General features: G+C 34.2%; 2 protein-coding genes across 2 annotated transcripts in view; one reads left to right on the plus strand and one right to left on the minus strand.

The window, feature by feature from the left end:
• Positions 1-15,379, plus strand: part of LOC118269274 (metabotropic glutamate receptor 2) — a 212,100-nt gene that overhangs the window by 87,010 nt on the left and 109,711 nt on the right. The window lies entirely within an intron of this gene.
• LOC126911841 (uncharacterized) lies at positions 3,762-7,937 on the minus strand. The gene is made up of 2 exons (XM_050700810.1): positions 7,461-7,937; positions 3,762-6,538 (listed from the first exon to the last, which is right to left on the minus strand). Exons 1-2 carry the CDS (start codon positions 7,582-7,584, stop codon positions 5,211-5,213), a joined length of 1,452 nt encoding a protein of 483 aa, XP_050556767.1. The 5' UTR covers positions 7,585-7,937; the 3' UTR covers positions 3,762-5,210.

Here is a 15,379-nt window from a genome sequence, read left to right on the forward strand (position 1 = left end):
AGCAGCGCGACAATCGCCGCGTTATGTGTCGCAGAATGCTGTTCATGAATATGAGCCCCTAGCATGGCTTGAAACTAGTCGAGTGCCTCGTCAAACAATTACGTGAGTAAGCCGATAAAATAATAATTAATTTAGTATGTCTCACGAAAGTTACAATAAAATTGTGGCAGATATCTTTGGATGATTTTCCACCCTTACAAAAAATGGAAACCCTGAATACCAATGAAGTTCCAAGTGTATAGTCATCCTTTTAAAAAAGAGTCTGTTCTTTTATTGCAGGTTTCAAGGTCATTTCCTCGTTCATGTTTTCCCTTCATTAATTCCACTTGACTTCTTTTATAAATGCTATCAGCATCCAGCATACTCCAGTCTTCTGGAAAACACATCAGATAAGAAAAGATTATTATATTCTCCCACGGTAGCAATCGTCTCAATGTCTTAGGGGACCTTGAATTGAGACAAAATGGAAACCTACTTGGATTTTTTCTAGCGAAAAATGTGGCACTTTCGAGGAAGCTTCCTGTCTTGTGTGATAAAGTAAATAGTGTTGGTTGTGTATCAGACGCACTGGGTTAAGGGTATCCTGTCTAGGAAAGGGGAATAAAATCACGACATAGAATGAAATAAAAAAGTTATTTTAGACTTCAAACTTGAAACGGGATATTTACCATGTTTTTCAATATTTTTATTAGTTACCGATATTTCCGAAACTCATAAAAATTTAAAAACATGGTAAATATCCCGTTTCAAGTTCAATTCTAGTGTTAGTGACCATGTCAGTTTAAAAACTTATAAAGCTATAAATATTAGTGTTAACATTGAATTGATTTTGGCTTCTTCATAGATTTTTTGGTAGTTTCTCAAAGTCTGAAAATCATATTAATGCTTTTCGTGGTAAATAACGTATAAAGTGAAAATGAGGTATCATTACGAACGATACAATCGTAATCAGTTATGACACTTTCAGCTCTCTTACAATAACGGCTCTGCATTAAGTACTACACAATGCGCTCCACTCTTCATATTACTTTACTTATTCAGAAGTACTTGGACAGATTTTACTTTGTTTTATTGTACAGTTATGACTTTGTGAATACTCTATTGTATTTCAAGAACGTTCTGTAGTTTACTATTCTGTGACGTCACTGGCAATACAAGGGTATTGTCACCAGTGTCTGCCTGTGACGCAAGAGGTTTGTGAATCAAATCGCCTTAGATGTGCTTTGGGCAGTTGCAATCTATTGGATCTCGTGACGTATTGAGACTGGGTTCTATATTAGGTTTTGTGGCATTAGCGTTGTTTAGTGCTGAATATTGGTGTAATCAGTGTTTGTGCTACGTACGATCATTTCAGACTGCCTCATTAGTCGAGTGGTCGCAAGTGCGACTGCCAGGCAAGGGTTCGAGTTTGATTCCCGGTCCCGAGAATTGCTGGACTTTCATTTGGTGCTTTTTTCGTGTGTCCGAAATTCCATCCGCATAATCAACCTTTAGGAATCAGTAATGCAATTTAACTTTTTAATTTCTTTATCTAACTTGAAATTGCAGAATCCTAGTCCCTAATTTCGCGAGCACTTACCTAAAAAATACAGGTAATTTGATAACGAGCCCGGACTTCCAACCATCCGTTTAGGGGTCACATTATTTTCTCTCGGCCCAACCAAAGGTCGATTCGATTAGCTACCTGAGCACTTGCTACGAAAACTTTGGGACCAGTCGTATTTTGGTCAAAATTGGATATTTTTTTAGTGGTATACCCGTAAAGAGTGGTTAAAAGCGAGTCAGGCCTCACCTGACTCGCAAAAGGGACGATGGAGGAAAATTTAAGGCGTCCCTAACATTTTTTTGTTTTATTTCGATTAGTAGTTGTAGGTACGGATATATATATTGTGTGGGCTTACATACATTTTATTTGTATAAATTAAGTACCTATGCTAATAATAATGTCAGTAGATACGGTAATACAAAGTAGGTACACCTATTATGCCTAGTAATAGACTCAAATAGTGTATTTGAACACCGGTCACAATTTTATACGATTACTGACAATTTGAGGACAGATTTTACCAACCAAACAACATTACACCGAGACAGTCAAGAACAAAAGTCACCAAATAACATCATAGAAAGCAAATCCAATTGTGCCTTTTATATCCCAAAGAAGTATGCTTCCAAAAATAGCCGTACCTATAACAAAAAGGGAATACAAATAAGTATGAACATACAAAACGTTACAAATCGGTTTACGGGTTGAAATTGAGAAAAAGAGATTACAGTACCTGTTCTGGGGTCATTACACGTTAATGGAAAATTGATGGGCACGCATTTAGAACATTTGATGACAGACAAAGTTCATTGTAAGGAGTTTATAAAGAGATACCAATGGAATAGGGAACGGTTATTTTTGTATTCAGATTTTATTCGATCCTTAAACTGTTGTTTTGTTATTTTTGAAGGTGTTAAGCGTAGTAATTTTGTTCGCGTTTTGTTTAACGGTTCTGAGGTTAAATGGAGTGTCAAGGTTGGATTAAAATATAATATTTTTGGTCTAAAAATAAATTGTGATATTAACCTTTATTGATTTTTGTGTAGTACGTATATCATTTTGTTTTATAACTCAAGTTATCTGTGTGATAAAATCTCGCGGTTATTGCAACAAAAGGCATCAAATGACACAAAGACCTCAGTTTGTAAAGGAACAATGTAATCCAAATCTCAGAGCCAAGGAAAAAAAGACATCTTCCAAAAAATAAAAATAAAACTTATCTCTCCAACACGACACAATTTTCCTTGAGAAAATTTCAAACTGTTTTCACAAATGAAACCGTTGAAAATCGCTTTTTTATTTTTGTATGGAACAACAAACACATAGACACAATACATACGATTACTACTACAATATCTTGAGATTCTCTTATTTAAAGAAATTGCTTTATCAAAATATTGAAATATTTTTATTCAGCGGAACAATATTGGTCCTGAAGCGAACAAATAAACTTTTAATATTAATATTATGACGCGCAAAATCCTGGGAATTCAATAAAAGAATATTTCCCCAAAAAGAGTTTCGGCTATGATGGCATCTCAACAACCGTAATAAAATTTGTATCCAGTAGCATAGCGGCCCCACTATGTCACATCATAAATAACAGTATCAGTACTGGAATATTTCCTGACAGTTTAAAAAGCGTCGTAGTTAAACCACTTTTCAAAAAGAACGATAAAGAGAATATGGCAAACTACAGGCCAATTGCCTTAATACCTATAATTTCAAAAATATTCGAAAAAGTTATTTACGAATCCCTGTATAAATTTCTAACTAAATTCAACATTCTTTGCGACGAATAAAAAGGGTTTAGAAAGAATAAAAACATAAATATCGATGGTCCCAATTAAGAAAGTCGTATCTTCAAAATGACCACTTTTCAGTAGAGCAGTTTGAAATTTGTTTTCTCGCCCAAAAAGAAAGTAGAAATCGCAGAAACTTTAAACTTAGAATATATCTTAAATATATGTATCTTTATTTTATGCAATATATAAAATTAAATAAATACTTGTATTTTAAGAGGAAATGCACTTGCGACATTATTTATCTAAAAAATACTGAACGACTGTCGGTTATGACAGATTCGACATTTTTAATTGGGTTTCTATTAATGAACTTGGTTGGAAGTGGCACATGCGACGTTTTTTAATGTTAAATTGTGAATTAAAAATGTTGAATATGGGTTAGGAGGTTCGGTCAAAATAATAAAAATATATAAAAATCGAACATGTATTAATCAACAAACATAATGTTATACATATTTGTTTATGTGACATAAAAAACACCTAAAAATCAACTACTTACAACAATATTCGGTAGGTTCGTATAAAGATTACGCCTATTTAAAGCTTTATTTGGCTAAATTATTATTAAAACTATTAAAAAAAGAGTATTCTTACACATTAAAATAATGACCATTCCGTTAGAACTATAGATTAAAATTAGTCATGTGACATCTTTTAGATGTATCTAAAAACTAAAAACTAAATTTGGCACTTCAATCTTTCCATCTATCATAAATATAGGATTAATCAGTCTTACAGTTTCATCTTGGTTAAGTGCTTAATAGCTTAGGTAACAAAATCACGTTTTATAATAATAACATAAACATTTTTATAATAGTATCACAAAAGCTTGTACCAAAATATAAAATAAGGAAAAAAAGTACAGAGATCTGAACTCTATGTGCAATATTAATTAATTATAATTAAGGTTAATTATAACTATTAGTCAATATCACTATCATCATCATCACTAGCTTGCCTTGTGACTCTCCTGTCTTTGGGGGGCACATGTGGCAAGTTTTTATAGAACGTATGATATTTTTTTGGGATTGCCAAAGAATTGCACATAGAGTTCAGATCTCTGTACTTTTCATACGGAATGGGGATGCTTTCATCGTTATAAGCCTGGTGGAGTTCAAAATGCGTCCTTGTGCGTTGGCTATTTCTTTTCCCTGTCCTTAAAACAATTAAAAGCTTAGGTTCCTCACCCAGATCGTACTTATATTCTATGCGATCATAGACGCTTTTATTCACTTTCACTTCACGTATTTGACTCCATCTCATCACCTGATTAGTTTCATCCTTTGTCCAGTTTTTGTTATTCAACAGTCCTTTAAAATTAAAAAAATCTTCCTTGTTCATTTCTTTCACCGCATACGGTTCTCCTTCTGTCTTTGACCAACGCACAAGAACATTCCATTCATCAGGTACATAAATATTTTTATGTTCACTTGCTCGCTCGATCACTGCGTGAACATTTTGGGTGTGGCCTTTCTCCATAAATCTGTGAATGATAGTTACTCCGAATTCTTTAGCAGCAAGAAGATACAAAGCAAACACGATGCGATTTCGATTCTGCCCTGCGCAGTTATCCGACCAAAACCTAAATTCCTCAACCCCTTTTTCAGCATTTTCTTTTATAAAAGCCTATAAGCAGCTAGAAACCTCATTCGCACCCTTTTTTGCAATAACCTCATGCCACATATAGCAAACTGCAGCTTTTTTATTGACGTCATAAACGGTGAAATTGAAAGCATTTAATTTCCTCTTATAGTAGAAAGTACTTACCTCTCCGTGTGGCGTTTGAAGAACTTTTTGGAAATCAAACGTTGCAACAACAAGTTTTTCATTCGTACTTCCATCAGCTTTGTCAGCATTTTTCAGAGCACGATCTTTTTCTTGTGCTCCTTATGTTCAATGAATCGTTGCTTTTCTTCTTCATTCGGAAACTCATTATTATCAAATACATGGCAAATATCACAACGATCTTTTTTCGGTAGATGAAAAGCAAGATTGAAATTTGCATTCACGATATCACGGTACTGGCGTTTATTTGCCTTGTTTGTATATTTACCTGGATACCATCCACACCATTCCTCATACAACCGGAACATCTGCGCAGTACTAGTTATATTATTTAAATATAACTTTTTGGAGTCTTTTCGCGTGTAATGTGATTCAACACGATCGATCGAGTTCACATGGTCTTTCACGCTCTGTACCATCATGTCATCGATAACTCTAGGCCTGTGTTCATATTTGCCCCGTTTGTCTTCAGCTACAGCGATTTCTCCATCATACTTTTTCCACGCCGTAGTTACTATTCGTTCACCAGAGGATATAGTACTTAAAAACATCTTTCTACAAACCCTTTTAGGTTCTTTCTCTGAGTTTGGTAGGTAGTAGACAAAAGTGTTTTCTCGCTTGTGCTTGGTTTCTTCTGTAGTGTTACGTCCTTTAGGAACTTTTTTAGAATATTTGATCACAAACTCCCAGTGTTTTTTACGATCGCCCAGTTTCCAGAACTTTGTAAAAATCTTCTCTCTTTGGTTTGCATCTATATTTTCTGTACACTTGTAGCGGCAAGTTTTTCCACAAGTTTCACCTAGTGACTTTTCTGCTATTTGTTTTCCTTTGTAATTTTCATAAGCTTTTCCTTCATTCTTCAATTTTTTCCGTTGTATTATAGTCCAATTTTCTTTGTGCTTTTGTCTTTTCTTGCCAATATCAATTTTGTAAGTTTTTTTTCTAGAAACTTTGTGTGTAGAAGGTGTTAAAACAGTAGAAGCATCTGTCATCGTTGAAGGTGTTGGGAGATTATGATAAACGTCATCAATGCTCATCATGCAGTCTTCTACACATATGGGGCAAAAGCGAGATTCACAGTTTTGGTTATGAGGACGAACTGGGGATGGGACTGGTGTTACATCGATGGGTATAGTGGCTGGAACCATTTCGGCAATATCGGTCTTCTCGGGAAAATTTGCCTTTTCAGAGGTCGTTGGTGCATAATTAATCGTTTCAGTCATTTCGTTATTTTCAGGGGTTTTCGGTATATTGCCAGTTGCTTCGACCTCAGCAGTAGTGGTAAAATGTTCACCAAAAGATGGTGGAGATAAATGCTGATCACTAACATCATCACCCATCAAATCTTGCAGCTGAATTAGTTCATTTTCAAAGTCGGCTGGTACTGGAGAAGAAACTCGATCTAAAAATAAATTGAAATTATGTTAATAGGTAGGTAATTTTATTATAACTTTCGTGAGATATACTAAATTAATTATTATGTTATCAGTTTACTCACGTAACTGTTTGACGAGGAACTCGACTATGAGTTTCACTGAGTGTAAACATCGATCGTGGCGGTTTCAAGCTATAGAGGCTCATATTCATGAGCAGCATTCCGGAATACACGACTCGTTCGCCGGCGTGGCGCGCCTGCTGCGTAGGTGTTGGGCGAACGAGTCAACATCGTCGCGCGCGCCGAAAAACTGCGCGTGATTCCAGTCAGAGTGCGCGATTGGCGCAAAACTCATGTCGCGGAATGCTGCTCATGAATATGAGCCTCTAGCATGGCTTGAAACTAGTCGAGTTCCTCGTCAAACCATTACGTGAGTAAGCCGATAACATAATAATTAATAGGTAGGTACCTTAAAAGACCAAAGACATTGTGCATTCCTAAAATATTGATACGTAATCGATGCTATGAATTTTTGAAAGATCATTAGAGATACATTCGTCAAAAAAACAAATCGTGTAACCATTTGAAAAAGTCGGTAGTGTCAAATAGAAACTACCATTTAATATTAGTTCCGTTTAAAAATGTCGTATGTGTTACAACCGACAAAACAACAGATTTAGCAAACATTTAATAATGTCGAATGTGACACTACCAACAAACAGACCTACTTAACATCCATCTAAGAAAGTAGGAAGTGGCACTTCCGACAATCTTGTAATGTTCGAGTTCAGTTAAAAATGTCGGATCTACCATTACCTACATTTTTATAGGGTACGGTGTTCATTTATTTAGAAAAGCATTGGTAATTGAAAATCGTAAATAACCCATTACTGCTTTGCATAAGAACTGTACATTATTTTAATATAAAAATAATTATTATACTACTTACCAGGTTCCACGTCGTATAATGCACATTTTTCTTTATCCCCAGGAATTGTGTTTCGTTTTTTTTGCTGACTATTCTTATCTTCTTGTAATACAATAGCAAGTAAGCGCTTAGAACGATGCGACATTGCTGAGTAATATATAAATTTAAAAATAAAGCATGAACACAAACAAAGCAGTCAAAACAACGAGACGCGTGCGCTCCGCCCGCCAACAATGTGCGTAGTGGCAGAACCGCCGTTCCCCGCGCTCTTCCCCTCCCCGTGCGGTGCGAGCAAGAAGGCACGTAATGCCACATCGTACATTCTTAAACGGGCGCGCGATCATTATCGACAATTTTGATACTGAAAAAACTGTCAAAATAAATGAATTTTAATAAAATAAAATATTCACATTTTAGAACTCATTACACCTAATTTAATGATGTAATAAAGTGAAAATCGATAAAATGTCACTATCGACTTTCTTAATTGGGACCATCGATATGGCTGTGTATGACTTGTTAAACAATGTTATGAAAAACGTTGATACTAAAACACCTGTATGTGCAATTTATACAGACATGTCAAAAGCCTTTGATTATGTTAATCATAAAAAGCTTTTGTCAAAACTAAACGCTTATGGCATACGCGGGAATGCTCTTGATCTAATAGAATCTTATTTAAGCAATCGTAAGCAAGTGACAGAAGTTTCCAGAGTCTGTATGAGATCTAAGCAAGAAATAAAATATTTATCTTCCTATAGATACATCAAATTTGGTGTACCCCAAGGAAGCGTTCTCGGACCGTTACTCTTCTTGCTCTACATAAACGATCTGCCTCGTCAAGTCTCTAGTCCTATGGTATTGTTTGCCGACGACAGTACAGCTATAATTAATTGTATTAACAAACAGAAATACGAAACAGATGTTAATAGTGCGTTAAAAACAATAATCGACTGGCTCAATAATAACAACCTATTAATCAATATAGATAAAACTAAAGCTATGCATTTTTACCAACGGGTAAAATCTGAAAACCTAAATATAAATTATAATGGTCAAATAGTCGACGAAGCAAATACGGCTAAATTTCTAGGCATCCTAATTGACAACCATCTTACATGGAAACCTCAAGCAGAAACTATTTGCAAAAAACTAGGTTCATCAGCATATGTACTGCATAATCTTTCAAAAAAGTAAATATTAATGCAATACTAGTAGCATATCATGGCTTGGTAGTGTCAAATCTGAGATTTGGTGTTATATTCTGGGGCAATTGTTGTGAGCGAGAAAACATTTTTAAAGCCCAAAAACGTTGTATCAGAGCAATGTTTAAGTTAAAGGTTACAGACAGCTGCAAAACTTACTTTCTAAATAATAAACTATTAACTTTTCCTTGTATTTACATATTAGAGCTTTCTATTTTTGTCAAAAGTAACATCAAATTATACCCTACTTTAAAGGACACCACTAACCGAATTACAACTATCAGATCTCAATACAAAGATAAGCTATGTACCGGTGCTTACAAAACAGCCTTATTAAAAAAAGTGTCTTCGGTATGGCACCTGTTATTTATAATAAGATTCCAAGTAGTATTAAGGAGCAACCTTTAAGAATTGTTAAAAAAGAACTTGCATCTTTGTTAATACAAAAATGTTATTATTCTGTGTCTGATTTTTTATTAGATGATTTGTAGACTGATTTCTGCAAGTTTATTGTTATTTTTAATTTTTACTTTTGTGATCTCAATTTTTAAATTTTTCAATTTTTAAATTTTATTAGATTTATATTATCCTTTAATGTTATAGTAGATTTGTTTTCTTTATTTTAATAAGTTGTTATTATAGTACCTAAATAATGTTTTTAGCTTTAAGATTTTTCAAAATGTTTGCATGCCAGATGGTAGAATGTACCAGGAACGATTTATCTTTGTAAGACCTTACATTTGTACCTACATTCAATGCAAATAAATGATATTCTATTCCCCGTGGGTGCCTAATCGTGTGTGGGATACACTGGCGTTGTATAAAAATGGTAGCAGAATGCTTACGTCTTCAAATTATGAAACGGTTTTATTTTTAGGAACGTATGTAGTTACAAAATATACTGTGTTTTTATTTACTAACAAATTATGTTCAGAAATTATACGCTGGATGCAGGATCGCTTTCAACCGGTCTATCCAGAAGTCATTACGGCCTTTGTTTAGCAGTGGACGTGTAGCTGATATGATGATGATGATGATATTATGTTCAATGAGCACGTATGTCAAATTATTATATCAGTTCTAGCAACCCGCCTCAGCTTCGCCTTGTTGCAATAGTGATATGTGCATGTATTATACGTATAAATCTTCCTCTTGAATCACTATCTAATAAATAAACTGCATCAAAATCCGTTGCGTACTTTTAAAGATTTAAGCATACAAAGGGACATAGGGACAGAAAAAGCGACTTTGTTTTATACTATGTAGTGATTAAAATTAGATACAGATTTAATTTGGTTCTTGAAAACAGAAATCTCGTTTCAAAGAAAAAGTCATACGAATAAGTAATCCCATCAAAAACATCCTGTAAAAAACCCAAGTCTCGCAGCTCAGTCTTTCTACCGTCAAAAGTTGTGAGATCCATGTAATACCAAGTCGGTTAATCTATTTAGTGTCTACTTGAAGGACCTTCTGTCTTAAGTTATTACATAAGTTATTATCATGCCAATATTAAAAATATTTATCGTTTTAAACAAATAGATCGACTTGGACATCGCATGAAAACAAAATGAATATTACAATATTATATTAGATTCTTTAGTCTCTCGCGCCTCACGCGATTGAAACTCTCGTTCCTGTTGGTCGCTGGCCCGTCGTGCTGTATAGTGTGATACATACTAATAATCAAATCAAGCGATGTCCAAGTCGATCTATTTGTTTAAAACGTTAAATATTTTAATATTGGCATGATAATAACTTATGTAATAACTTAAGACAGAAGGTCCTTCAAGTAGACACTAAATAGATTAACCGACTTGGTATTACATGGATCTCACAACTTTTGACGGTAGAAAGACTGAGCTGCGAGACTTGGGTTTTTTACAGGATGTTTTTGATGGGATCTCACTTCTTTTTGTAGAGTTAAATTTATAACCACCACCGACCACCAACTGCATAAATAACTTTGTAATCCCATATATTTATATGGGATTACAAAGTTATTGATGCAGTTGGTGTATTTGGAAAACTGGACCGAAATTACAAAATATTTAAGTTTTCCCATGATTAAGACACTAAACTCTATATGTATTCCAAATATGAAGCTTCTAAGTCTGCTAGAAGTGCCTTGGACTTTTGATGATCGGTGAGTCAGTGAGTGACAAAATTTAGAAACTTTAACAAGTTGTCATTCTTAAACTACTGGTTCAAATTGACTGAAATTTTAAATATTCCGTGTTTATACAATGCCGGATTAGTTACTGAAGATTCAGGTTTCTTGCTTTATCCACAACCGAATTATAGGGGGTCGAAAAAGGCCCGAATTGCTTCGAGAAAAGGATGGTACGGCCGTGCCGCTTTTTTTTGCTCGACTTGGCGGGCACTGCCGTGCCCCCAGATAAGCGAAATAATCGCGAAAACTAATCAACGTTCGTAGTAGACGAACCAAAGAAGACATTGGAATTGGAAATAAGACCTAGATAAGATTAGAAATGTCTAGATTATATCACATTCACATTATACAGTAACTATCTTATTCCATCCCTGGTTTCGATAGCACACACTTTATATATACAAAAAATCTCATATCGATATTTCCTTCGGTGAACATTAAATGAACATTCTGAAACCTCGTAAAAATTTATTGGTCTCACACGAAAATAAAGTGTAACATTTATGACTCGCGATTTATGTATGAAACTGTACCCTAAGGATGCATGCAGGATAATTATCGTGATTTTTAATATTGCTTGCAGTATATTTTTTGGGTTGATAAGCCAAATATTTTCCTCATAACCTACAAATACATTTTTGGTGAAAGAAAATTCTTGCCAATGAAAGGAGAGCCCACGCATCTAACGTTTTCCTCTTTGTTATCAAAGTTATAAAAACACCAAATCTGTGGGGGTTTTAAACAAAAAAAAAGAACTTGTAAAGGACAGACCTTTTGCAAACTTCTGGCGATCGAAGTAAACCCCATTGGAAATGAAATTTTGGGAATTGCGGAATAACTTTTGTTACAAAACCGAATTCAAAAACAACAAAGTCAATTTCTGTATGATACGATAGTGTTACGACATAATTTTGCCCGCGAGTGTATATTCTACGTCAGAGTGACGGCCGAGTGCGCCCTCACAGCGTCCCATTTCTATGGTAATGTGGATTTTCTTTCAACGCCTATCGATAGCGATATTTTCTTCATAGTGATGGTGCAACGCTTTTTCGGATATTTTATGACCTTGCTAATTTGGTACATCTTTATCCGAATCCGATGTCAGAAAGCAGCGTTTTTTAATGAACATGATCCTTTTTCTTTCTTCTTTATGGCAACCGAGTTTTCAATACAAAGTTTTCGACTATTTTGCGAACTTGATCCTATGAAATTGAGATCTCCAACCAACTTGCTAAGCTTGAAGAGAAGATTATTTTAAGAGGACGCCTAAGTGCGTGATGGTCTTCTGTTAGACTATGGATCCTATCATCTAACAGTGGACCCTCACGGATTATTGATGTCAGCAGGTCAACCAGTGTAATTAGTTGAACTTTAAAGTAGTCAGTGTAGGAAAATGAACAATAAATAATTATTTTCATTTATGTTTAACACATAAATTGTAGACTTCAAAGCTAATTTTTGTTAGCTTTAAAAAAACTGTTATTAACAAAGAAATTATTCAACAGTGACACGTTACAATTATAATCCATGCAACTCCAATTCGTGTTTAATTTCATAGAAATATCGCTCTAATGACTAACATTTACATATAGTAGCCACAACTGACATAATCACGCGACGTCCGTCACATACATAGTTTGTGTCAAATAAAATACAAAACTAGGTTAAAACTTGATTGTATTCAAATTAAACTTAGTTTGCAATTAGGTTTTATCGTATTCATGTTGGTTCTTAAGGAAATATAATTTTCAAATGGATTTAAATAATAATATACCTATACAAAACTATTTCATGTTTGTGTTATGGGCATATTTTTTCTTAGCATACGCTATAGACAATTTCATATTTACTAAGTACGTCTGAAATGAAATGAAGTACAATAAATTAGCACCACCTAACTCTTTCAAGCATAAATTTATACTAGTATTATTGTAGTTTGTGTAATCATTTTCAAACAATTTCGTATATTATATAAAAAATAATTACCTAACTACACCAAGACAACACCAAACAACATTATACATAAAAACCTTTCACGAAAAATTCGGATATCATCTATCAACTTCGTTACAACAAATGCCAACTTTACTCAACATTTTGTGTTCATATAACATTATTTCCTTTGAAGCCATCAGTAGTAAATAGCCGGCTATGTTCCCAAATTATGATTACAGTATCGAATACAAAGGTATCGGGAAATAATGTCGATTCGGATAAAATAAGGATACGGCTTCCCATCCCTACGTAGGTACTATATTATTCGGATTAGCATTTGATTATGGTAATCGGCCGGGAACATATATGTCAGTGAATGAGGATTATAATGATATTAGTGATTTCTTTCGTATTTTTCCCAGGATTTGTATGGCAAGACGGATTTGGAATGTAGAATACATTAGAATACTTTACATAACAACATTTCTTGGTGATATATTCCTTAAAGTTAGTCCCCCGAGGATTATGGTGGCGTAGGCGTTGTGGTTATGTGATCGACTTCTGCGCTATATTTGGCAGCTTTGAATCTGTAGTTAGTAAGCTGTTACAGTATTATAAAGAAGTGAAACTTTGTTTGTCCGTCAATCACGCTGAACTATTGATCGGGTTTTGATGAAATTTGGTTTACAGACAGGGTATGAAATTGGGTGATGGATACTTTTATTCCACGCGAATGCGGGCAAAGCAGTGCAGAAGCGCTAAGTACTATAATAATCTTCAGGTCATAAAAGTCTTGTGTTAAACTGTTTATTTTTATATCATATTCTCTCTACAAGTCTACATATTGAACTTGTTCTAAAATATTACTAAAAAATCTTTCCCAAGCACGTAACCCAAACCTCCAACATTACAATACAATACAAATCTACACACAAAAAAACTTTCACACACGAGCCCAAAACTAACTAAAGAAAATAAAATAAGTCGAATCCAGGGACCAAAGCTAACCAAAGTACAGTTCTCATAATAATCTAGCCTTTGATATAGCGCTGTGAACCCACACAACCACAGTCGGGGCATAAACTAAGTTATTACTTAACAGGACATAAGTTAGCCTGGGAGTGACCACGCGAGCTATTTGAGTTAGGATATTATTCACTATGTTGACCACTTCATTCTAGCCAGCTTATTTGAATTTGAATTATAGAGAGACTAAAATAGTCACTCGTGTTTTGAGATATATGTATGTGTGAGTTAATTTTAACTGACTACATTAATTTTGTTGTCCTCAAGGTTATTTTCTTTGACTGAATATTGGTGTTACATTGTTTTCGCATAGTTGAAGCAATAGAAACAATGTAACCAAGAATTATATTGTGAATCTGATTGAAAAAGAGTATCTTATGGAGTTTCTTGCTCGTTCTTCTCCATAGGAACCTATACTTTGGAACGAGCAAATAGCTTCACTAGAGGATTGACCAACAGACAGAATTTTTTTATTTTATTATATTTGCTTTGACGTTCAAAAGTGATTTTAAAAGACTCTTAATCTTGATGAGCGTAAGCAATAAAACCATTTATCATAAAAAAAAATATTTCTATGTATTACTTGTTAAAATAGATACATAATAACTTATGATCATCAAGCCATTTTCCTACTCCATTGCTCCTTTATCACACAAGAATATTTGTAGTTTCACATAATACTTCCTCGTGCAAAATATTTCGTCGTAATCAAGACTAATTATGTCCAGTCGGAACTTATTCTTGGGCACAAAACATACATGGGCCTATAATAGCCAGCAGTTGTTTACCCTCACACTGGACTCCAGAATATTAATTAACTTCTCAACTGAAAGCTAAATTATTATGAAACAAACTACAAACTGTTTCCAATAGTTCCTACTTGTATTGAACCGGTACAAATCATTTCTCAAGGACGCTCGTAAACTTCAGAACTCTCATTTTGTTTTAAATATCTCTTTTGGCGCTACTTACTGAGATTTATGGGCAAAACACGAGTCGTTTATATCCAAAGTTCTAGGATCACTAGGTACTTAGTGCTTTACTGTGACCTATTTTTATTAATAGTATTTTTCTTTTAAAGTCAGTTATTTGTAAAAAGTTACGCTTGATTTTTTGTGTAATATATGTATAAAGTGTTATAAATACGTTTTAGGGTAAGATACATAATATATTTATATTTGTACATAGTTGAAGAAGGGCCAAATTAAAAGTACTCTTAACTGACGAGCATGCATGAGAAGACTGATGACTGTTGATGAAGGTAAAGAGGTGTGTAAGATTCGTAGTAATTGACGTTCCATTGTCTCTGCGTACCCTCGTGGGAGACAAGTATATATGTATATATTCATATCTTATATACGAGATTAACTTTAAACGGTTCCGTAATTAAAAATAGGTAAAGTTATTCAAATCCACTTAAAATAGTTGCAATTAATTTCCAAAGCGCTATAAATGCACTAAAACCTGGCCCTAATTAATTACACTTTAATTACCCAAGAACGAGGACATAGCGTTCAACTGTAATATAATTAATGACCTAATAAAGTCACCCTAAAACTAAATTCTCACCTCTTATTAATAACGGCGTAGTTCCACGTCATATA

The sequence above is a fragment of the Spodoptera frugiperda genome, chromosome 2 (assembly GCF_023101765.2).
Source record: "Spodoptera frugiperda isolate SF20-4 chromosome 2, AGI-APGP_CSIRO_Sfru_2.0, whole genome shotgun sequence".
Taxonomy (NCBI): Eukaryota; Metazoa; Arthropoda; class Insecta; order Lepidoptera; family Noctuidae; genus Spodoptera; species Spodoptera frugiperda.